Genomic DNA, 25,034 nt, shown 5'->3' on the forward strand with positions numbered 1-25,034 from the left:
GAGTAATAGGGAAAAAAGGATACATGGTGTTTCTCCAAATAACCATCAGTAAGGTCTGACATCCATTTGTACTGAACCCCCAACAAAATCAACAATTGTGGGTTCTGCATCCCAGTAAAATCCCAAATGAAATCCAAATCTGTTTCATTGGGATTTTAGACCAACACAAAGTAGAGCATTCATTTCAAGTGGAAGATATATGGTTTTCATTTGTATTAATTTAACAAAAAACATCAAAAGCATATGTGTTCTTCTCCCTTTCGTTTGATATTTGAGAGAAACTCATACTACCTCTGGACAAGGTGCTGAGAACCGTATGCAGGTTGGAGAATATATTGACAACTATTTGTTGTGCACTCCACAAATCTCCCTGTTGTGGAAGAGAGCCAAAAATAGCAATTGGTGAAAGAAAATCATTAATTGGTGAATGCCTTGTACTTGTTTAACACTTCATCTAGTCCAGAGGACTCAGAAGTGCTTTACACTAGAGTCAGTCATTCACCCATACATTCACACACTGATGGTGATAAGCTACATTGTAGCCAGAGACAGATTGACAGAAAAGAAGTTGGCACATAATCGGCACCACCCCCAGCAGGTGAAGTGTTTTGCTCAAGGACAACGACTGAGACAGATGGAGCTTGTGTTCACACCACAAACCTGCCAGTTACAGGACAAACTCCTTCCTCCTCAGCCAGTGTTCCCCAGTAAATAAATATATTGAGGCAAGTGTCACAAACCTATGAACAAATTGTAGTTCATAGGTTTGTGAATGGAGCTAATTGTTTAGAGACTGAGTGTTGATTTACTTTATTTTAATTGGGACATTAAAGTAAAGACGCCTGGATGCAGATCCCTACTTTCCCCTTCATTGTTGTGTTAAAATCCGAGATCCCAATATTGCGTCTGATTTTAATAAAATACATTAGCTTGTGGTCGCAATGAGACTAAATGTGTAAAAGTTAATTAACATGGATCTTGACTGCAAATCCTCACAGAATGTCAAGAAGAGTCTGTTATAGCAAATTCAGAACCAATAAAACCATCAGCTCTCTCCAGCTCTGATCATTAGCTGTTTATTAGACAACAGATCATCAGGTTTGTTCTCTTCCAGAAACAAAGACAGCTATGACAACAGGCTACGTCTATTTTCTCTGATTAACCAACCTCTTTTTTTTTGCCTTGACAACTTGTGGAATCTGCTCCAGGAGCCTGTCGATTTCCTCCAGCTCCAGTTGGACATATTAAATGCTCAGCTCTCTTTGTCAGTGTCATATAAATGCTATTCCAATTATTCTGTACCCTCTCTGCTCGCTGTCAAATTACCGGCGCTGGAAGCAGAGCATGGCTTCCACTGCACCTCACTGGCATTTTCACTGACAGGGAGAAGAAAAGAGGCTAAGATAGCAGAACGAGGGAGGGCTCGAAGCTCAATGAGCATTCTAAATGCTAAGGCCGGGTAGTCACACAGTCTCAGACCAGGATACTATTTTTGACTTATTTTCAAGCAGGAGTTTAGCTTAACATGTCCAGGCATTTAACACAGAAGAGGAAACAAAATTCCTCATGAACTGAATTCATGTTACTTTTTTTTATTTTTTATTTTTATTGAGACACACCAACAAACATGTAAATACGACATGATTTTCAAGTTTTTTAAAATAAATAAAATAAGCTACAAAAAGTGTGAACTGCATTTGAGGTCCAACCTTCCTCAATACTCAATGATCAACTTTTATATTTGCAAGTCTTCTGCGATGTCTCTGCCACCATTGCACATCTAAGCAAAATAACTTTGCTTGTTCTTCTGCAAGCTAGCTCAAGCTCTTTCAGAGAAGAAAGCCATTGATGAGCATCAATTTTAAAGTCTTGATTTGTTTTCAGTCCAAACTTTGGCAGGATAATTCCAATAAATTTCAATTTCTTAACTATTTTAGTGAAGCTCTGGGAGTGTTTTCTCTGTTGAACTTAAACAATATCTCAAGTCTTTTGCAGCCTCTAATAAGTATTTTTTCTCCAGGTTGCTTTATATTTACCTTCAGCCGTCTTCTTTTCAACGTAGGCCAATTTGGATGAATAAAAACATCCCAGCATGTTTCACAGTTGGGATTAGTTTTAGCCGCATGTGACATTTTGTGTGTCGGATAAAAATGTCATTCATTTTAGTCAAACCAGACAACCTTCGCAAGTTTTCTGTGTCCCCAACATGACTTGTGGCAAACAGTAAAAAGGATTTATTACTTTACTTCAACAATCACTTTATTGCAATTTTTACCTAAAGGTCAAATTAATGCACAGCTCTAGTTGTTGGGGATACACATTCTCCCACTAAAGCTCTGAAATAAATGCATGTCATATACTTTAGATTTCTATTTAGAAAAAACAAAAATTTGTCATTTGTTTCCACTTTGCAGTTGGTTTATCATAAAACCCTAAGGAAACATGTTGGACTTTGAAGTTGTCAAGTGATAAAATTTGAAAACAACGTTGCATGTATGAGTCAACCTCATGACAGGGAGGTATCATTTTTGATCTCTGTACTTTTAAAAACCAAATTGCAAAACAATCTGGAATATCACTCAAATCAAAAGATTTCGCAGTGTGCTAGAGGATTAAAAGAGCCTCTTTGTTCTCAAAAGCAGCAACATGTTGTTAAAACTTTTGCATGAAAACATGCACTGGATGAGGAACCAGTGTTGCAAGTTTTGCATCACATGGACTTTCCAAAATCTTCCCAACCCTTCTCTTGTCATACATTCACTTGTTTCCCTTCAAAGAGCCCAGCAACACGCTGGCAGACAGCTGCATGTAAGCTTCAGCAAAAAAAACAAGCTGTTTCTTAAATGACACTTCTGCTCTTGAGACCTTGGGGCAACAGCCACCTGATGTGTGCGTGAGTTATTTCAGGAATAAAGGAGTGTCAGTCACAGTGACACCCTTTTGCAACATTCGCAGTCAGTCACGCGCCCACACGCACGCACGTCATCTTCTCATTAGTGTAGAGCTGCACTGTGGCTGAGTAAGTGCTGCTGCGTTTAGAAGTTCACACACATTTCTCTGTGTGTCAGAGCTCAGCAGCACAAAGCACTATGGGACTAAAGCTCTTTAGAAAAGTTAAATAAAAAAGAAAAGTTTTACCCTTATTATTTCTATTGTTACCATACTTGAACAGAAACATGCTAAAAATATTCCAAAAGGGATTGTGTTATAAATGCTTTGGTTGTTTTGTGGTGTTGCGACTTCCTTTGTTTTTTTTGTTTTTTTTGTTCTTTTGGCAATTATAGTGTTGCAAAGTGACACAGAGGGCAGACGTACAAGAAAGAAAAAAATTATAGGTTGGAATTTGGAGGCCAAAAGTGATGCACTGGTGTAGAGTCAGAAATAAAGAGAGAGAAGATAAGAGGCTTTGAATAGGAGAGAGTATAGGGCCAGCATCTGGAGGGGGAAAAATGATAATGGAAGGGATGGAGAGAAAAACAGAGGCGAGACCAGAGGCAAGTCAGAGCAAAACAGAAAGGGGCTTGAGGCTAATAAGAAGCTGCTATCAAGTCTCTAGTGGTCCTGCTTGTGTGGCGGCTGGAGTCACTGAGTTGAGCTGGCAGGAATAGTAAGGATGTAAAGCTTCAAGGCCACTCACAAAAAAAAAAAAAAAAAAAAAAAGAAGCTTCACTCGGAGGCAGTATCTGAACTGATCCGGCTATTTCTGTTCATATTATTCCCAACACATAATATGAGCTCAGCTCATGACAGCTAATCAATCTGAGCCATTTACACATCCGTGAAACCGCAATCAGCTTTTTCTGTGAAGTTGTGGTGCTGGGAAGGGTTACATGCCACTCTGACCGCATTTTCATACAGGATTATGAACCTCGGGTTTTCCTCTAAATGTCTGCTGCTTGACAAGATTGACTGCAATATGATCAGCTCTGTGTCCAGAATGTTGACCAGCTGACAAATGCATCACTTTTTAAAATGCACCAGTTTGAATATCTGCATAATTGTTCATGACCCTCCAACTGATTACAATTATATGATGCTTTAACTTAAGTGTAGTGGCTGAAGAGTGGCTCGAACTCATAGGATAATTTTATGTAAGTTTCATGATATATCCTTTTATGTCATTAAACTTCAAGGTTTAATAATTTTTTTCTGTTTATAATGCTATTTCATTAATTATGTTTGTATTTTGACTTTATATTAGAAAACATTTATGTTTTATAAAATATGAACCAATATACAAAATATGTATTGGATGTGCTGAATGTGCCTTTGATTCAATTCAGTAAAAAAAAATTAACAAAATCCACATATACAAAAAATAATGTGAAGCTGTCTTACATAGCTCAGGTGACATTTGGACTCTTTAATCAATATCTGGAATGCCTTAACATCTTAAAGTTTTGGATTTCTTCTTCCTTAAACTGACTTTAAGTTCTTTCCATCAATTTTCAATTAGGTTAATTTAGATTTGGTGAGTGACTAAACCATAATTGGCAGCTTTAATATCTTTCTTTAACTATGTGGTCTGCAAAATTTTCCTGGTAGAAAATGTATCCTTATTTCATCTTTGGATTCTTAAAAAGATGCTCCTGGAGCATTACTGCATTCATTCAGTGAAATTTGTCAGTATCATAAGCTACAAAATAACCTCTGACCTTAGAGCTGTCGCTTCCAACTTTTACTGTCGCTTTGGGAGTTTTGTGGTGATATGCAGTTCCATTCCTCATCCAAACACATTGTGTGGAATGAAATTTACAGTTCCGTTTTGATTTCATCAGACCAGACTCTGTATTCTCCTGTACTGACCAAATGTTCTGCAGTAAACTTCAGATGCAATTCAACTGTTTACTTTTCATTGCAGCAGCAGTTTTGAATGAGCACACTAAGTGTGTTTGAAAAACACATGGTTAAGTGCGTTTCTAAGTAAAAAACAGAAAAGGAAAGCAGATTTTCTAATACCGACTCTTGCTGAACCTCTCTTTTAGGAAACTCTTCTATTTCAGATTTTTTCTGAAATCTTGCAAAGAGCACTTGGTTGCTGCTGGTTAATAGTGAGACTTTGCCGTTTCTACTTCCAGAATGTGACTCCAGCTGTACTCAGTGGAGCATCTCGAAGTTAAGAAATGCATTTTCATCCAATGCCATTACAACAATAGGCTTGAGAATATCTTGTCTTTTACTGTAATAATGAGAAATATTTTTATTGACTATTGCTGTGGATTGGAGATATATTAATTTGAACCAAAAAAATACACAAACTTGTGTATTTTTTAAATGCAAATATGTTTGGTTTAGATGCTTTTTTGTATTAAATACTTTGTGTACGACACACCCCATTGTTATAGACAACATATTTTTATGTTTTTAACTTGTGTTACTTTTTTTTATTTTTCATTGGATTATTTTGATTTTTAATGAAATTTTTCTGACTTTCTTATTAATGTTAATATATAACACATGTCACCATGCTTTTACATGGGCTGGAGAAATACATTTGTTTATTAACATGTCTTTTAGATTATGTTTAACTGTAACACAAATCCATCTTGGCATCGAGTGGCTGAATATATTTGCACATTAAATTCCAGCTGTATTGAAAAGACATAGTTCAGAATGCATATTCTAATCTATTGAATTATATTTGAACATGTAAAATTTATGGCTGCATATTATCAAAATACCAGAATCAAGACATGCGTAAAATTTTACTTTGCATCTTATTTGAATTACAAATGTTACTATACTGAATAGTGCAACTATTGACTCTAAAGAGATGGTTATTTTATTTGTTTCAAACACAATGTTGAGTTTTTGCCCTCTTTCTGCCATGACTGTAATGCACTGCTGTAAACCACAGGTTTATAATGAATGGAGATGCTCCAGGTGTAGCACCCTGTTGAAGCAATCCCCTAACTATTTACTTAGCATTCAGCAATGCTCCCTATGCTTTACTCACATGTCTGGACTCATCAGTCCCAGCTGTAATCAGCAGTGTTCTGACAGGAAAACAGGGGTGTCTGGAGGGACGTGAAGTTAACTCAAATGAGAGGCCAACGTAAACAGTGACAGGGCCAATTTCAGTTCCCAATCTCACTGCAAATGGAGGTGAACAGGGGAGCACCGGGACTTAACGAAGACATAGCACCATCTGATCACAACACCTCAGCTCGCCACCAGTGTGCCAGCGGGTCATGATAAAAGGATTCGGTCCTGACTTTAATCTCAAAGAAATGAAAGAAAAAGTTGGGTGAGGGGAAAGACATAAAAAAGGTCATCAAACAATTTATTCAATCCCTTTTGAGCAAAGCTAGTACACAATGCTTTGAGTGGCTCTTTGAAAAGAAAAAAAAAACAACAAAGTACAGCACTGGGAAGTATCAATGGGGTTCTTTTTGTTTGCACAAAATATCAGGCAAAGTCAACATTTGTGCAGTAAAGGTCACCAGGTTGCTCTCAATCCAAAAGTAATTCATGGCCGGTGATAAAAAAAAAACAGCAATTTTAAAGCAGACTTGATTCTCAATTGCTAGATCTTCATTTAGGGAGCTTCAAATGTTTTTTTTTTTTTTTTTACCACAATTCAAATGCTTTTTCAGCAGTTTTCATTTTTGATTTTTATTTACTTGTTTGGACACTAAAAGAGCTGAACATGCAGGACACTTATTTAAACTTTTGGAGGTACCATTCGCTGTGTATTTTTATTTGAATGTGACATTTGGTGGGGATAGAGAACATAAAGCTTTGGCTGATGCAAGCTCTTCTGAACATGATTGTCCTGTAGAAGCAGGAAAGGGGGAAAGGAGAGGAATGTACAAGCAGAGTTCACAGTAACTCTGCTGCAATTTTGTGTGTTCTGTATGTAAGGTCAACAGAGGTTATGCCAAGCGAAAATGAGCAGGGCAGAGCAATCAGCTGAACAGCTGTGCAAGCCAAAATGTGCTGGGCTTGCAGTGAAATCAAATTGTTTCATATCACCTGAGGTTCGCCTTTGGGGAATCAGAGGGAGATTTGTGGCTGCGTGTGGTACTTCATTTACAGATGAACCAAAGATGCCCCTGACAGTCCCGGTTAGTGTCAAGCATGTTTTGGTTGTTAGTACTGTCGGTAGTGTGAGAGATATAAGAAAAGGAAGGAAATAAAATCCTGTTGAAAACTTGACTGGGTGTCTTTACTGTCTACCTTTGATACTTTTTAATGGCATAATAGTAAAAAGTGGCATTTTGAAATGAAACACGGTTATCCTATGGGGAGGAATAAAAATACATGAGGAAAGTCCTAGGTTTGAATCCCAGTCTCATGTCTTCCTGGCTGGAGTTTGCATGTTCTCCCTGTGTACATGTGCTGGTTCTTTCTGGGTACTCTGACTTCCTCCCATAGCCCAAAAACACCACGATTACATTTATCGATCTTTCCAAAATTCCTTGTGGAGTGAGTTCATGTGTGTGCAAAGTTGTTTGTGTTGCGCTGTAATGGATTAACAAACTATGCAGGCTGTGATTTTCCTAATGTTTTGAAAAGATTTTGTTTTCAATTGTAAGCAGAGATAGTGATGCGAGTGAAGACAGCATTTTTAGGGAATTAGTTTGTAAAATATAGGTAAAAGCAATGCTGGGCCCACTGTAGGTTTCCCCAGAATGACAACACACCGTGATGCCTTCCCTTTAGTCGTAATGGAAGTTATTTGTCCTACTAACAATTACAATTATTTAAAAAGAAAAAAATAAACATTTGGTTGTCTCAGAAACTGTTCAGTGACCTTATTCTTTAGTATTAGATCATTATTTTTGCCATATCATGCTCCTATTAGTGCTATATATAGAATCAATAACTCTTTTATACTGAAAATTACTGTTTTTGAGTGCAGAGTAGGTGGGTGGAGGGTCATAATGAACTATTGTATTTTCCATTATTTCTAATGGGAACAAAAAATTTTCAAAGAGAAACATTTGTGATATAAACGGCATATTTCAACAAATAAAATAAGTTTCAAGTAAAGATTTTAAAGAGTTCAGCAGGATTTTAAAGAAAGTCTCAAGTTTTGTCAGAGGTAGAGGTAATGTAATAGTAAGAAATTGTATTTCTTATTATTAATAAGAAATGTTATGATGACATTAGTTCAAAAATGTATTTTTTTTATTTCTATTTCCGCTCGTCCTTCCAGGGTTGCAGTGGGTCTGATGTGATTGGGTGAAAAACCAGGTTGCCAGTCCATAACAGGGCAACACTGAGACACACAGGAAATAAAACCTTGCATTCACACACTTGGAGTGTTCAATTAATCTTAAAGTCTTGTTTTTGGACTGCCCAAGGAAAGCTGGAGAGAAGATGCAACCTCCATGCAAAAACACTCCTGGTTGGGACTGAAAATGAACCTGATTTCTGCAATGTATCAATGCAGCAAACTGCACCATGGTGCAACCTTGACTTGTAGGGTTGCAAATACACAAGTAATGCGGTACCTTTGCTTTCAAAAGTCTTTTCTTCAAGTACATTCACAGACTGGTTCTGCAGTGCATATTTTCCACCTCTATGCCTTGAGTTCTGCAGTCTCCAACACAGAACTGTGCCAATTAGAGCCTATAGCACCTCGTCTCAGATGACATAATTCACTTAACCCTGAGCCTCCTGCTGACAGGCAGCATCTGTTTACACATCCATCATCATGCAGGCTGCCACTCACTGTCCTTCACGTGGTGTTAAAACAAGGCGCCTCCCACCACACCCCCACGCACTGCTCTCTGACTCCCTGTTTCCATGGAAATCTGCCCTGAGAAGTCTGTGCATCTCTCAGCCCTGAAAGTTCCCCAAGTGGGATCCACTCGCAGAATATGTTGCTGTCAAAGAGTTGTCATAACAATAATCAGTGTCTTATTTGATCCCACATATAAGAACTTCAGCAACCTCCAAGTTCATCCCCTGGGATGCACAAGCTACCTGTGTGAGAACTAAGTTTTTAATATGGCACACAAAGTAAAGTAAATGTGGAAAACTTTGACAGATGGATGTCATTACTCCAGTCTTCCTAAATCTTCTGCATCACAATACATAAATTCTTTTCTGAAGTGTCCCGATTTGGTGAAATGTTATTTTTACATCAACTTGTATATCAATGTTGAAATGAGGTCTCTGTTCTATAAACTTATTGAGCATTCTTTTTGCATATGTTCTCAACATGATTGTCCTATATGCTGTGCTATAAAGTAACATTTAGAAGTGATGATAGCAGTGGTGAGCAGATGTTCTTTCTTAGTGTGGTCTCACAGTTTCGCTCCATATTGTCGTCTGCTGTGCTCAGCTCCTACCTCACTGATAGTTTGTATGTTTTAACCTTTGACCTTCCACTGACAAGCATGAGCCAAACCATGTGTTATTTATGGTCCATGGATGGGACAATGATTTAACACAGTAGGTTATTTGGAGGAAGTGTCGTCTTTTTCATCCCTCTTTCCACTAATGAAAGAGCACATTCCCGGTGATTTACGTTCAGTCCAAAGAGCCGACCTTGAATTGTGGTCCTGAGCCCGGTTGGAACCCACATTGGCTTTATGAAGGCTGTATATTTATTCATTTCACCACTCCTTTCAGTCATTGTAAGCATGGCCATTCTTTCTTCTTGTTGTATTGCAGAAAAATGAATTGTGTTGTTCGGAGTAGAATTTTAATGATGTGGTTTAGTCAGGAGAGCCAAAAACAAAACGTTACGTTACCAGCGTCATTAGCATTTCCATTTCATATGATGTCTTTCAAAAGGTTTTCACTTCAAACATCTCCAGCTCTTATAAATGTATTATAAAGTCATTGCAATAGTGCCTGCATTCATCTGCTTTTAAGGGCCATCGTCATTACTGACCTTCATTAGCCTCCATTAGTGAGCAGCAGGAAATGCATCAGTGGGGCTGCAAGTCAAAAAGAAAAACGGCTCTAGCCATAAAATAGAAAACTCTCATTCTGCACATAAAAGGCAAACAAATGTACAAAATGTTGGATTTCTGAAAAATATCAAAACTACATGATAATTCAGTAGATAACCCTGAGTAAATATGTTTCATTTTCTGGATATGAGTAGAGGCAGGCACTCATTTGAATAAACCCATTCAGTTTTAATTAAAGAAGAATAAGACTACAGTACATAACACCATTACAAGAACAAATATTCAACCTACTTGAGTAAAAATTCAGGAGCATCAGAATTAAAAAAAGAAAAGTATTATTTAAAACAGGTAAGATAAAACTACCTCTACAAACATTTAACGCCTAACTTTAAAATCTGTTTTTAAGTTCTGTCCCACAACTCTCATGCATTTCAGCAGTAAATAGTTTAAAATAAAATCAAAATGAAAGCAAAACTACTGACTCTGAAACAGCATTGCGTTTCAGGGGTTTTATTACAGCTATTGAACTAGGTAAGGGGATATGTGTTGTTGTAGCTTGTGTTAGTGACAGTAATGTAGTCAATTGTGATTCTGTTTGTTAATGCAGAACATTAGTACTGTGTCCCAATAAATTTAATTTTAACTAAAAAGTTATATTATTCCAGCAATTCAATTCAAAGAGTTAAACTAATACATTATATCCATTAATTACAGACAAAGAGTTTAATTATATATATATTCCAATATTTTCCATTCTGGAAAATTCAGGACAAAAGATAGAAACTGTTTGAAAGATGTGCTGAAAAGCATCTAATGATGTTATTGAGTCAGTCATAACTGTACTGCTACTACTACCTACTTTAATTCCTGTCATCTATTTATCAAAACACTAAACCCAGAGAGACTTACTTAAAGCCTACTTACAACAGTAAATAGGCTTTTCATGGCCTGAAATGTGGATTTATGATTTTAAGTGCTGCATTGAGCAATGTGAATGTTTTCAAATCTAATCCTTGAATCCTGTAATTGTTATAGTCAGTTTTTCATTCAGCAATAATATGTGATTGATTTGGAAAGGTGCCACGTTTTCTTTGTTTTCTTGTTTTGGCTCATTTGCCGCTCATTGTCAGTGATTCAATTAAAAACATGTTGATTCATTCCGAGCCAAACTTGTATTTTGTGTCAGTAACATTGTCTCAAACCTTCCAAGCCTGACTTCACACACCCGTCCTCTGATGATATTCCAAACAATTTTCAGATGGTCGGCGTTTGGTCTTTGGAGAGCCTCCTCAAGCACGACTTTAATCTCAAATCACTGCCTGCCCACTCGTCACCTCCTCATCCTCAGCAGCTGCTCTCTCCTGCCCAGTCCTGGAGGAATTTAGCACTAGCTAAAACCTCGTTTTATCTCTTAGCACAACAACTTAAAACATCAATGGAGCAAAGCTCAAAGCCTAATACCTTCACTCTCAAGCGCTTTTCCTCTGATAAACCTCACTAGCACGCCCGTGCCTTGTATTCCTACAAAGAGTCAAGTGGAGGAGGATCGGTTTTGCAGCGTGCAGGTGTGGGTGGTTTCAGGGAGAGAAGGGGAGTGCAGCTGGTTGGGGTCAGGCTCGCTCAGTGTGCTGAATGACTAATGAAAGGTTTATGGTGGCGCAGCATGACTGCCTAGTCTGAATAGTGGGCTGGAGGAAGACACGCCTTGTCTGGTTTCTAGCTCCCTCCTGGACGGTCTGTGGTTAAAAACGAAGATTTAACAAGTTCTCGCCGAACATGGGGGTCACAAGCCTTCTCTTAACAAGCTCATTATTTCACATTGTTTTTGTCCTTTGCTCCTCCTCAGAGGCTGTGGCAGGGAAAAGAAATAATGTTTGATGTATGTGTCTGTAAGGGAGCTGAATAAGGATGTTTGAGAGGAACAAGCACTAATGGATCCACTAATGATGTGCCCCTTGCTTATGTGAATCCTTGCAGTAATGTTGGGCTGTGTATGAATATTCAGAGGCTTTTGTCTCGCAAAGAGAAGCGGCTGCTCAAGGTTTTTTTGAAGGGCAACAGTGGGACATGACTCAGAACTTGAATTTGCTTTTTAATCACCTTCTATCATCACATTTACAGAGTATAATGAAAACAAAACCAACAGCATTTGTTTTTTATTCATTAAGTGGAAAACTGTGTTTTAATGTGGATAATTTTTTTTTTCTTGTAACTGATTGCAATAAAAATGCAGAGCTATCAAATCTATTCAATTCAGTTTGTTCTTATAGTGCAATTCACAAAGCACCTATTCTCAAAGCGCTTTCCCCCCAAAAAAGTCAAGTCAAAATGAAGTCTCAATGTCAAGGGATAAAAACAACTTTTCAATAGATGAACTTTTATATTAGTAAAGCACATGAGTGGCTCCATAAAGTTTTGTAGTCAAGATGGGAGCCACTCAATATTCTGGGTATTTATTTAGGTATCCAATAAAAAGACAAAAACTTTATTTAACAAATTTGAAGTTTTTGTTAGTATGTTTGCTTTTTATCTGAAAGGTTTTGTTAGTTTTGTGACAGATATAACCAAGTTACTTATTGGCCTCATGTTTGTATCTTGGAGTGATCTTTGTAGGTCAGCCATTCCTGGTAGGTTTCACCATTGTTCTATGTTTTTTCTCTATTTAGCTCAGTCTGTGGTTTGTAGAATTTAAATACCTTTTTTTTTTACTTTTTGCAGACTCAGACATGTCAACAACTTTATTATTCACCTTGAAATTTTTTACAACTTTACAAGTACACTATGTTGCTTTTTGGTGTGTTCGAGACTAGTTCCTGTTGTCAAACAGGTTCTGGTTCATTTATTTCTTGAGTTTAAAGATCTGACAGTGTTCAAGCCTGGGTGGGATTGTTCAGTTTCATTAAAGACGCAATTAATACCATTAATTCATGATTTAGCAAAATATCAATTCCATTTTTATACAGGGTCAATTGGACTAATTTGTTTCCTAAAGCAGATCACGCGTTTAAAACATTTCAGCCCTCGGTGCCATTCTGTTTCTATAAAAACAATATTTGGGATTCTCTGAGACAAGACAAAGCAAAGGATCTATTCAAGGTTTAACTTGAACAGATTGAAATGATCATAAGGTCTAATGAATATTTGTTTTGTATCTTACGCTATTTTCACACTTTTGTTTTATTTTTGAACAAAGTTCTATTTCTGCTTTTCTATATGTGGTTGCTTTTTAAATATTGATAAATTGAAAATGAAATGAAAATAAATCCCATCATGCTTTAAACACAATTTGAATTTAAATTAATCATGATAGATATTCCTATTTCACTGGTTGTTTTTATATTGGCATCTGTGTCAAAATAACTAAAAGCATCCAGTTAGAACAATATAACTTTTGCAAAAAAATATTTTGTATCTGCATGCGTATGTGAATTTATAGACCTTTTTTGTTTCACTCACTGTGAAGTTTCCCTTCTGAACAATTTATTACTCTTTCACTGCACAGCGGTGAAAATCAATAGCATAGTTATACTGAGTAGAATTGAGTGAGTGTGAAATTGCAATCAAACGGAAACTATTAGCTTCACCAAGTGGATACTACAGAGAAAAAAATGATGTTTACAAATCCCCTTGAAATTCAGTTTACATAGCTGTATTAGCTGCTTCATTCATTCTTTGCAATGAAATAAATGCACCTCTGATGTCCGTTGTATGTATTTGAGATGTAACTCTATATCTGTAACTAATGGAGAAAATCTGTAATAAATATGAACATGTGAATCACATCATTCTTTTTAAAATTCTTTAAATTAGTTTGTTGTATTATTATTGTTCAATCCTGATAAAAAAAAGTATTTCTAGTGTATTATTTAATATACCACAATATGACATTTATTTCCCAAATAAATGGATGTAAGCTTTCAGACAGCAATGTATGCGATTTCTATATAAAAATATAGAAGTTTTTAAAGTTTATACTTGGATTAAGATGTAGAAACTATCAAAGAGAATTCCCAATATTCTCTTTGGAAAAACGGCCAGACACTGGACATTTTCTTAAAAACCAGTTAAATCCATGGAGATTTCAATTACCACTTTAATGGGAGGCTCAAGTTCAATACCCATGCATGTTTTAAACGCTGTTCCTGTTTGAGACTACAATGGGCTCCATCAGTTCATAACAGCAGACACACAAAATAAAAAACTCTGCTATCGCTGGTCTCTAATGTGCTTCCCAGACGATGGTATCTTGGTTGTGATAAATATTCATGGATTGCATGTGTGGCGATGTAAATTTAAATGAAAAATTCACATCCCACATGTACCGCCAAATAGGGTTCGGTGATTAAATAATACACCAGCATCCAAACAAGATCAGAGGATGTCAAAGGCCGTCGACTCAGACCACAACTCCTTTTTTCTCTCTTTTCTCCACTTCTCGTTCAAAAGAATGAAGACAAAGACTCAACACTCATTGCCACACAGCAACAGCAAGCTTGGTGGTGCATAGTAATCTAAAACAACACTGAACCAAAGCAACATATTTTATTCCCTCCCCACTGAGGCGTGTCTAAGTTTGAGTTAGGGTAGTGCACATCTCATCACTTAAGGGAGGTTTGTGGCCTGCATCAACAGACCCCCTCTCCTAAACCCCCCTCATGCAGGTTCCTATCACTTCCACACTCAAATTGGAAGTGACAAGCCACTCAGGCAGAGGTGTCTTCAACCCCCCCTCCCCACCTTGCCTGCCCAAATCAACAGCCATGCAGCCCCACTCGGAGCTGTCAGTTTGATTACATATCAGCATGATGGGAGAACCTTAGGAAAGAAGATGTCCAGCTGGAGACGGACCACTAAACACATCGTCTGTCCTTCTGCAGCGCATCTGCCAATACACATCGCACCTGTCCCAAAAACAACACGAAACTGTTTTCTATGTCTCCATTGGTTTCCCACTGTCCTCTGGAAATTTATCAAGCTGCCTCTTTATCCACTCTGTACAGTAAATTAAATCTTTTCCCATTTTCTTACAAATCTATTTGATTCTTCATGTTTGGTCACTAGCCTTTTTTCAATTTTTTTCTTTTTCTTTCTCCACATTGAGCACAACTCCATTTCCTTGCTTGTGTAAGTTCATTCCTAACACAGCATATTGAGCTACTTATCTTTTACTTGTGTAATAATCAGGCTTTCATATTTTTATTATAATTTAAAAGGAGCGATGTAAAGTAATGGGAAGTACTTAATTATTGGAGTTTATGAACTCACAACTTTGCATGGGCCAGGGAGAGAAACTCACAGTAATATAATAATGAATGAAAGTATTATACATCTCTAGGTATGCATAAAAATGTAGTGTAACATTAAGAACACAATAATTGTACTTGTTTCAGACCAAAAAAAACATTTATGCCCACTTCTTCAAAAATATATTCACATTGATTATTGCAGTGGTAATAATGTAAGACAAATGATAATTATAAAAAAAAAACACAACAAAAAAAAAATAATACCAGTTAAATTTCGTAGTGGTTTTCAAGTAAAGATACTTATCTTTCACAATTTAATGCATGTTTACTTCAGTTTCAAAATGGCAAAAGAATGATGGATGATTCTCCCATTCCTGGTTTCTGGAAATATAGATATTTCCAGACCATGAAATTAGTGTTTTTATTTAGTGAGGGGGAAAAGAGTGTTAGTTTACAGGCAGTTTACAGGCGGTGCACACTGCTGCATTTCTGTATGCAACATATAACTGAAAAAAAACTGTATAATTGAAAATTTCAGAGGTTTTGGTCATGTAAATGTTTATAATCTTGGTAAAGCTTGACACGGGTATCTGGCCCATCTCTTAATTGTTTGGCATATGGATAAAAATGCTTAACAACTGACATTTTTGTCTTTTTTTTTTCTTTGTGTCTCACCAGGAATGAGCTCTCCACGGCAGTTCAAAGAGGTACGTAATGACTCTGTTTCTCCCAACACACAGTCACACAGGTTTCTCGTGACTTGTTATCTATCAGAGGGGAAAAAAAGTGATTGTCAGCCTTGTACCTCTCAGCGAGTCTGATAACATCTGTGTCGAGACGCTGACCCTACACTGTCCCTGCAGTCGCTTTACTGAGTAGACAATCCCACTTTACCAAGGGCAGGTTCCTTTCTTTCAGATTATTTCTCACAAAACGATTTTTTTTTAATCATTGCTTTCATCTATACAGCATCAACACCAAGGATTTGATCTGTTTTATGTTTGTTGCAAACAACAGAAAAATACAACAATAACTATGGAGAGAGCAATTCTTGATTTTCCATTGAAGCTTTAAGAGCTGATGCAATAAATGCTTTTCAGATAGAGCTGTACTTTAAAACTAATTACTAAATATTGAGTGTTGCATAGTTACTTTGATAAATTATATAATGACAATTTACAAAAAATTTAAAGCTCAAACATTTGAGGTTTTTATTTGCCGTAATAGCCATATACATTTCAATTACATAAACATTTCAAAAAGAAATTTGCTCTCCTTAAGAACTGTGTTTCTTAAAAGGTGCATACAGCCATTTATTATTGAGTAAAGGATTTGACAAAATCACCAATGTCACTAAAGAAATAACAGTGGCTACATTTGGCACTACTGCATTGACTGCTTGCATTTGGCCTCTACAGTATAAAGTTTATCTTTTCAGGGAAAAAAATACTTAACATAATTACAACTCAAAACTTACTAAGAAGCGGCAAACACAATAACATTTTCAAGATTGCTGTTCAAGACTCATTCTTCCCTCATGAAACTTATTCAGGTCAGAGATGTTCTCTCAATGCGTGGTGCGTTATTGCTTTGTCTCTGCATGATCCACATCAACAGAGGATTTGTTGTTAGTTTTTAAGCAGTGAGGAAATATTACTTTGTTTACATTTATTGTTTTGTCTCAAGCTGACAGACAGTAACAAAAACATTATTTCCTGAGATACCCTTTATAAATATGTCCTCCTTTCTCCATTATCAGTTTAGGGTGTTTGTGCTACACACAGATTGTAAGACATCTGGCTGCTACTCAGAACTTCTTGTTTTAACTCACTAAATTTTGTGATTTGGCACCAGCTTTTCTGTCATTATGACTGATAAAATGTGTTGGATTTGGGCAACAAATCTGAACAGTTCTAAAGTAACTAACTATTAATTTATTAAACCAGTATTCAAAGTATTTATTCTTCATGATCTTTAAGTTTACTTGGTAAGTTGAGTTATTTTGAGACTTTTTATCAATGCAATAACTTCTCTAAAAGTTTTTTTCTGAGGTGTTGTCACTTGTGATATTTGTTCACTAATATTCTCTAACAAACATGTTTGCTCTTTAAGATGCATTCATTATTTTTAGTGTTGTCCAAACTTTTTCCAAATCGGTACGTTGAAAGCATTCGGATGCCATTTTTTTCCAGCTTAAAACACAAAACTTATTTTATTTTTAATTTTAAATTTCTTCCTGCTTTTACCCATTTTAATCAAATTGAGAAAACAACTAAGTATTGCAGATGTTTGGCTTAATAAAATGAAGTCATACTGTTTTCCAACTTTTGGGGTTTTGTTTTTGTTTTAGTTTATTGTCTAAAAAGTCAAGCTACTTACTTTCATATTAAAAAAGACAGCAAGAAATATGGTTGACAAAAGAAACATCATTTCCATTTGCTGGAGGGCCTAATTTGTGCCGTTCTTGCACTGCATTCAGGGGCCACACAAAAATATCCCAAGGGCCCCATTTTGAACAACCTTGTTTCATAATATGCTGACTTGTCCTCTGCTCTGCTAATAAAAACAACCACATATTAGATATCACATTAAATAAATGGTTGGCATGATGATTGATCCTTTGAGCCACATGCAGTTAAGTGTTCAGATAGTTCACCAGTGAGAGAGAGAGAGCATGTTTCACTTGTAGACAATTCATCAACTAGGTTTTATGGGCTCTCAGCTGACCCTTGCCTTCTCCTTTTTCTGCTGTATTCATCGGCAGCAAGGAGACTTACAGCACAGAAAAACCTAAAAAAGAGATTTTGCAGCATAGCTTTTTGTGTCCAGCTTAACTTGCACATTAAACAGACAGGGAGGAAACACTTCCTATTTTTCTCCCTTTATATGTCCCTGCAGATGAAAGAATGTGGCCTTTTGAGTCAGAAAGATGAGGACCGGAGATTTATGATGGCCCTGTCACCTTGTCTGTAGTAAAACTAAAATTATACATCTAGTCCATTGGCTTAATGATGTCATTACAGCATTTAATTGAAATAAAATGTCAGAATGTGTGATGGCCTTAGCCGTCGTCTGATGATAATCAGGCAGTAGATGATTCTAATTTACATTCCCCATTCAGTGTTTATAAGACATTTATATGATGTTACAGCTCCATTTATTGATAGGTCACGGATTCCATTGAGCTCTATGTGACATTTGCAGTTCACAAAGTTATACCTTTGTTTAAGCAGTGGTAAAACAGCACCATCAAGTGACCAATTTGAGAAAAATGCCTGGGAAAGATGTGATTTTTTGGAGGGTTTTTTTCAGACAAGCACATTCTTGCTTCCCATTTTTAGCACAGAGTGTATATTTTTGTTTTGTTTCGTCTCTCATGTCTGCTGCTTTTTCATTCTTTCTGTGTTGTCATTGTTTGATCAGGGCCTCCAAGCAGCAGAAGCCAACCCCGTCTCCCCAATGCAGCACCCGAACGTTGAGGAAAGCAAACAGAAAGCTACCACTGTCTCTCAGGAGCAGGATATAGGCACCCCTCAAATCACCAAGAGACAACGAAAACTACTGAAAACAAGTCCTCAGATCATTCACAGCAAAAATGTCTCCCTAACATCTCTTCCTGGTTTTTCTGCAAAGGGGAGCCTGAGTAACCTCTCAAGTATCTTAGAAGCACGGAAGCAGGTAATAAAGAATATGTGTGCAAAATATAAAAGCGGCATCTCAAGGACGATCACACCAGATCATGTGAAATACATATATGTGGAGGAGAAATACAAAGTATTGTACTGTGAGGTGCCCAAATCAGGTTGCTCCAACTGGAAGAGGACCCTTATAGTGTTGTCGGGCAAGGCGTCCAAACCAGACAGCCTTAATCATGAACAGGTACACTATGGTGGGTACCTCAAGACGCTGAACAGATTCAACCAAAAAGAAATAATGCACCGTCTCCAAACCTATAAGAAATTTATGTTTGTCCGTGAGCCCCTGGATAGGGTTGTGTCAGCATACAGGGACAAGTTTGAGAATCCCAATGACTACTACCACAATCTGTTTGGAAAACCCATCATATCAAAATACAGGGTGGCACCATCTGCAGAAGCCCTTAAAACTGGCAATGGGGTCACATTCAAGGAGTTTGTGCAGTACTTGCTGGATGGACATCGACCGGTGGGAATGGACATCCACTGGGAGCAAATGAACAAGCTCTGCCACCCTTGTCTCATAGACTATGATCTGATCGGTAAGTTTGAGAACATGGGGGAGGAGTCCAACTTCCTGCTGCGAATGATTGGAGCACCGGACAGCCTCAAACTACCTAGTTTTAAAGACAGGAATCCAAAAGACGCGCGGACCTCTAAAGAGATCACAGAAAGATACTTTTCCCAGGTCAGCTTGATGGAGAGACAGAGAGCATACGACTTCTACTACATGGACTATCTGATGTTCAATTACTCCAAGCCTTTTAATAATCTTTACTAATCTATCATGTGCCATGGGTCGTTAAAAAGTAACATTCCACATCTACATCTCTACCATGGTTTTAATCTTAACACAAATAGCAATTCATGTGCATCATTTGGTTCTTTGGACCCAAGCAGAGACCAAATATTTGGATTTAATAAAACCTGTTTTTTCTTGGGGGGCAGGGGGGGTGTTCACCACAAATATTTTAATCATAGTATTTAAGTTGTATTAAATTGTCCAACTAAGCAATGATTTATATAAATGTGTAAACACAAACAAAGTGATAGAGTTAATAGACTTTAATCTTAGTGTGAGTCAGGTAGGCCTTTTAATAAATGTAAGTGAGTAATGGGCAACAAAATCTATAGTGAAAAGGGTTAAACAGAAAAAAAAAACAGAGTAAAAAAACAGAAAGCATTCAAACAACATGGACCTTCACAGAAAAAGTAATCACTGCTCTTGTTAAATCATGAATTGACTGTGCTGCACCCACAGCTGATTACTGTGAGAGCTCCAGAATCAAGTTTTAATTTTTATAGAACCTGCTTGACAACATTGACATGGCTAAAAGATTAATCTCAAAAAGTAATGCATCTTTCCCCGATCTAAAGAGAAAAATTTGAGAAGAACAACGCCAAGGTGAAAACTAATACTCTTTAGAAAGAGGGTTGTCTTACATTGTCTTACAATGCATTCAAAGAAAGGGAAAAGTTTGGGAAAATATTCTCAAAAGTGATGAAATGAAACTGAAACTACATCCCATTGCATTACACATTGATAATAACCTTTCAGAATATAAATATCTGACTGTTGCTGCTTTGGGCTCTGAATGACTTGCTGTAATTGTAATTCTGCTCTGTTGAAAAATCCAGAAGGAAAATGTCTGTTCAGTTTGTGATCTGCTCAAGGGCATGTGGGTAGGAACATTTACCAAAGTTCACCAGCAACTCCTCTGGCTCAAAACAAATAAGGTTTTTCTCTCTACTTTCAACAGTTTTCTTGAAAATAGAGTTTCTCCACAAGCTTAACAAAAGACAATTATATTTATCAGAAATGCTTGTTGGCTGGTATTTTGTGTTAAGTTTTACAGTTAATTCATGATTTGAAAAGGTTTTAATTACTTTTCCACATATGGCCAGGTTGGTTTGAACAACTTTATTTCTACATTGTTTCTCCTCAGTTAATATTTTCCCTGATATTAGAATTAGTTTGACAAACAAAGACATTTGAATGTGTCAAAAAAGCATCACAGCTTTGTAACTTTGAATTACTACTGTTTAATTCTTTTAAAAAATGTTTCATTTCTATTGGCCTCAGTTTTTGAAAATCGACTTCTTTTATTTTGAAATGTTTTTTCATATATTATGTGACTTACAGTAGGTCAGACGTCAGTATGCCTCTGTATATGAGTTCTAATGCAGATCATTTGTGTAAATGGCTTTACTAATATAAACTATAACAAACTTACACTCTTAATATTATGAGTAAAAAAAACAAACTTTAAAATGTGTCAAATGCTGCCCGCTTGAAAGCTGTGTGCACTTATAGTAGCATTTTTATACTTCTAACACAAACATAATGTATATGTAGTCTAACTCATAACTGTGCTGTGGGTCTGCCGTCAACAGAGGTTGTTTCTGGAGGTTGTTGGTGTAAATGCAAGGCATCTCTATATTTGCAAGGTAAAAGTTGTTGTTGCCAGTATTCCTGTATGTTGGTGGTGCTGACTTGCCAGTCAATCAAATCCCTCAAAATGAAATGAGCAGCATGCTGTTGTTATGCAGACAAAAACAGTTGCAGTTGATTTCAGTATTGTTTTCCTTTAAGTATTGGATGTGGACGAGGAAAAGATTGTGGCCATCAGCCGCATTAAATATCTCCTGAACAGCTTTCACTTCCAGATCTCACGCCGTTCGTAGCCCTATTTATATGTATCACATGTAATCTTCACTACTGTACAGGCTTCTTTCTGACTCTACTGAGTAGAATTGTATAATGGGCATTCAGATTACTATATATTTTTCTACGTATTTCTAAAATCCATGTGAATATAAAAAAAAAGGTATATTTAGTGCTTCTTGGTGAAAGTACGTTTAACTCTATTTGATGTCATTTTTCTCTCTTTGAGTAATACAAGTGTAGTATTGTGTCACTGAAGAGTTTCTTTCCAAAGCTGAATATCCACCAGCAGAAAATCTTTCTGAAGTCGTAGGAACAAATTGAGCACACAAGATTCTGCGTAGGTGAAATTGTAACAGTTGGTGATTTAAGGTGCGTTTCCACTGCAGGAACCTTTTCCAGGAAACAAAGGTGTTTTTTTTTTTTTTTTACCTTGGTTTCCTTTTCAGAAACAAGGGCCAAATTATATAACCAAGGTAGAAATATATGCAAAAGCTGTTCTGATAGAGGTGGGAAAAAAAATTGATGGCCTTTGAGCTGTGGTTGCAAGATAATTTTTTACAGGTTGAACATATCCCAGGATTCTGTTCCAGTCATCCCAGCTTAACCTCTTTACAGTTAATTTTAAATAATGAGACAAAAGTAATTATTAATGGTGTTTGCAAACCATATAAATCACTCGCTCTTGTTGAGCATCATGTTAACATTCAAGCACATTAATGAAATCATCTAAGCTTAGTGGTTAATTGAATAAATTAAATGAATCACAGATTTCTACTTTCAGCCTTCTGTGGAAATTGGAGAGTAACATTTGTGTGAAAGCTGATTTTTAGACATTTTAACTGTCAATGTTATAATATTATATCACATTTATATTTTCAGATGCATTAATTAATGCATATCTTTGGTTTTATTTTAGTTTAGCAGACACATTGAAGCTTGTGCAGCCTTTGAGTCCTGTCAATGGAGGCTTTAAGTTTTAAAACTCAGTGCATTTTGTCCTTTTTCCTTTTTTCTCAATTGATTCACAACAAAATCTTCCAAAGTTAAAGTTGCAACTATAACTTAAAAATTATGAATGCAAGTGACTCTGTAAACTATAAAGAGTGATCACAATATCAGATATGGTTGTCTAAGTCATTGTCTGTGACTCAGAGTCAGTGCACATAGTGTGTGAGTGACCACAGACAAAATGCACATAAAATGCAAGGATAAAAAAATGTTTCCAGGAAATTAAGTCCCTCTGGAATAATTCTGGGTCTCATTGTGGAAATGCACCTTTAGAAAAGAAAGCATCTTATTCTGTTAAAAAAAAGAAAAAAAATGAAGGATATATAAAAGTTTGGAAATAAGCTCTTTAATTATTTAAACTCTGATGTATGATGAGCTTAATTCAACCTCATAACACATCTTGGCTCCTGATATTTTTTTAACCCCAAATTAGTTGTGTGTGTGCTTCATGGATGGCACTGAATGCGGTTTTTAGATCCTTGTCACAAAAAAGCGTCTTTCACCCTTCTGAAAGTGTATATTACAGAAACACTGCGGAAATACACTGGAGCAGCACTATCATCTCCATGATAATACACCACTGATATATTCCTCACACAGAATGCAACTTTCAAGACATAAAAGCACGAAAAGTGCGTTCTGTTTGGACTCAAAAGTCAGATTTTCCAAAGTCAGCAATCATCAAGTAACCGAGCAGGTTCAGTATCTTATACAGCTTGTGAAATCTGCAGATGCTATTGATAACACTTTCTACACTTTATATCTTATTAAACCAGTTGCACTTAGGGTGATGTAAAATATCTATGAGTAAAAGTGTTCCTTTTAGTGGTTTTAAACACTTAAGATGGAGAGAAATGCATTGTTATTGTCTTGTATTGCTAACGGTAGGTAGCAACACAGCAACTCGTAAATCCTACTGGTTTTCCCAATCAGTGTGACATCATTCCCAGATCCAAGCTCCAACTTCTTAGACAAACAGAACGCAGCGTAAGACTTGCTTTTAGTTGTTGTTGTTATTTGTCTCTTTGATGCAGGTCACACTACTTAATGTGCACTAACCTTCTCACTCATGCATACTTGCACTTTGTAATCATTTGCTAAATTACATTTTAACTGTAGAGTTAAGCATGGCTTTAAAATTAAGAGAAAAAAATAAAAATTGTTCAGACTGTTGGCTCACTGTGAACCTTCAATCTGACTAATAGCTGAAATGAAGGTTGAGGTCTCTAAATTACCATTTACATTTACATTGATTTAGCTTTAGCTTGCAGGATAAATTGAGGGGGGAAATGACTACATTTCTGACACACAAGACAGTAACTTCAAGGTAACAATTTGTAACTAAAAATATTTATGTTTTTACGCCTATTAAAACCTAATTAATCATTATTCTGCTTTGCGCTTTTGCTCTCTTGAAATGTTTGTGTTGAAAAGTGAATAATGGGGAAATTAATTTCTCTGTTGAATACAATAAAATGTAATTCATAAAATCTATGCCACACATTATAACAGGTTTCATGAAAACACTGTCACCAGAACAATATAAACTTTAACTGGTGTTAATTATATGAACATTTTGTGGAGACATACTTGGCTTCATTGCCAGGTTCTACCTATTGTTGAGGTTTTGGGTAAACTCTGTCCTTTTTGCCAAGCTGTTGCCAAAGCAGTTATTGCATTATGAAAAGTGTTGTTACACCGTTGTGTTGAGGTAACTGGGGACAAATTTATCATGAGCATAACTACAGTAACAAGTGAATGTATAACCTATTCTTGGTGCAAATGTGTGAAACTGATTATCTTAAGCCCTTTGCCTTATTTTTACACTGCCTATCTAATGGTGTATTTCAGGAAGACCTTTTTCAGGTGGTTATTTCTGGCTGATGAGTGTCTACTAATAAAACTGTCTTTTAGCATATTCACTGTGTTTTCATGTTTTCATTCTTTTATTTTCTTACCAGATTATGTAAAGTCAAGATTTGTTTCAGGACAATGCATTCTGACAGATTTTATGTGTAATGGAGCTAAGGCGTAAATTCAAGCTGGGAGACAGAACACAGCTGATCTACAAACAAAGCTGATCCACTTCAATCACGTCACACCCCGCTGCGGCCAATCAGGATCGGCGCCCTTGCGCGTCCCAGCAATCAACGTCAAGCCGGTCCATTCAAGAAGTCGAGCCTTCGGGGATCTGCCTGCTCGTCAGCTGTGCTTCGCCCACCTCCTCCCCATCTCCACCTTCAGCCCGATGACCATTCTCCAGGCGCCCTACGCGCTCCTCCATCCAAGGCTCCGCTCCATCACCAGTTTTCGGACCGGGGGGGTAAGACTAGTGAGCTTCGCCGGACTCAGCATCTTCCCCCGGCGATCTACGCTCACTAGTCTTCCGCCGGTTCGAGCGCCAAAGATTTGTTCATTAAAATCTCCTAACTGCTTATTTTTCTCTGTGTGAGTTGATCCAGATTGAAATACTGCTGTCTATTCCTTTGACAGAACTTGTCTAGCATAGTAGATAACTGATAGGAAAGAAAAATTTTAGACTTTT

The 25,034-nt window shown here is 36.8% G+C and overlaps 1 protein-coding gene across 1 annotated transcript in view; it reads left to right on the forward strand.

The window, feature by feature from the left end:
* Positions 1-23,675, forward strand: part of LOC129364191 (carbohydrate sulfotransferase 8-like) — a 182,007-nt gene extending 158,332 nt beyond the window's left edge. The window contains exons 4-5 of the mRNA XM_055036684.1: positions 15,797-15,825; positions 18,542-23,675. Of these exons, the coding sequence (XP_054892659.1) occupies positions 15,797-15,825; positions 18,542-19,594 (1,082 nt within the window). The 3' untranslated portion in view covers positions 19,595-23,675. The remainder of the gene's footprint in view (positions 1-15,796; positions 15,826-18,541) is intronic.
* Positions 23,676-25,034: the final 1,359 nt, after the last annotated feature.

This window comes from Poeciliopsis prolifica, unplaced genomic scaffold, assembly GCF_027474105.1.
Source record: "Poeciliopsis prolifica strain line A6 unplaced genomic scaffold, Auburn_PproV2 SCAFFOLD011, whole genome shotgun sequence".
Taxonomy (NCBI): domain Eukaryota; kingdom Metazoa; phylum Chordata; class Actinopteri; order Cyprinodontiformes; family Poeciliidae; genus Poeciliopsis; species Poeciliopsis prolifica.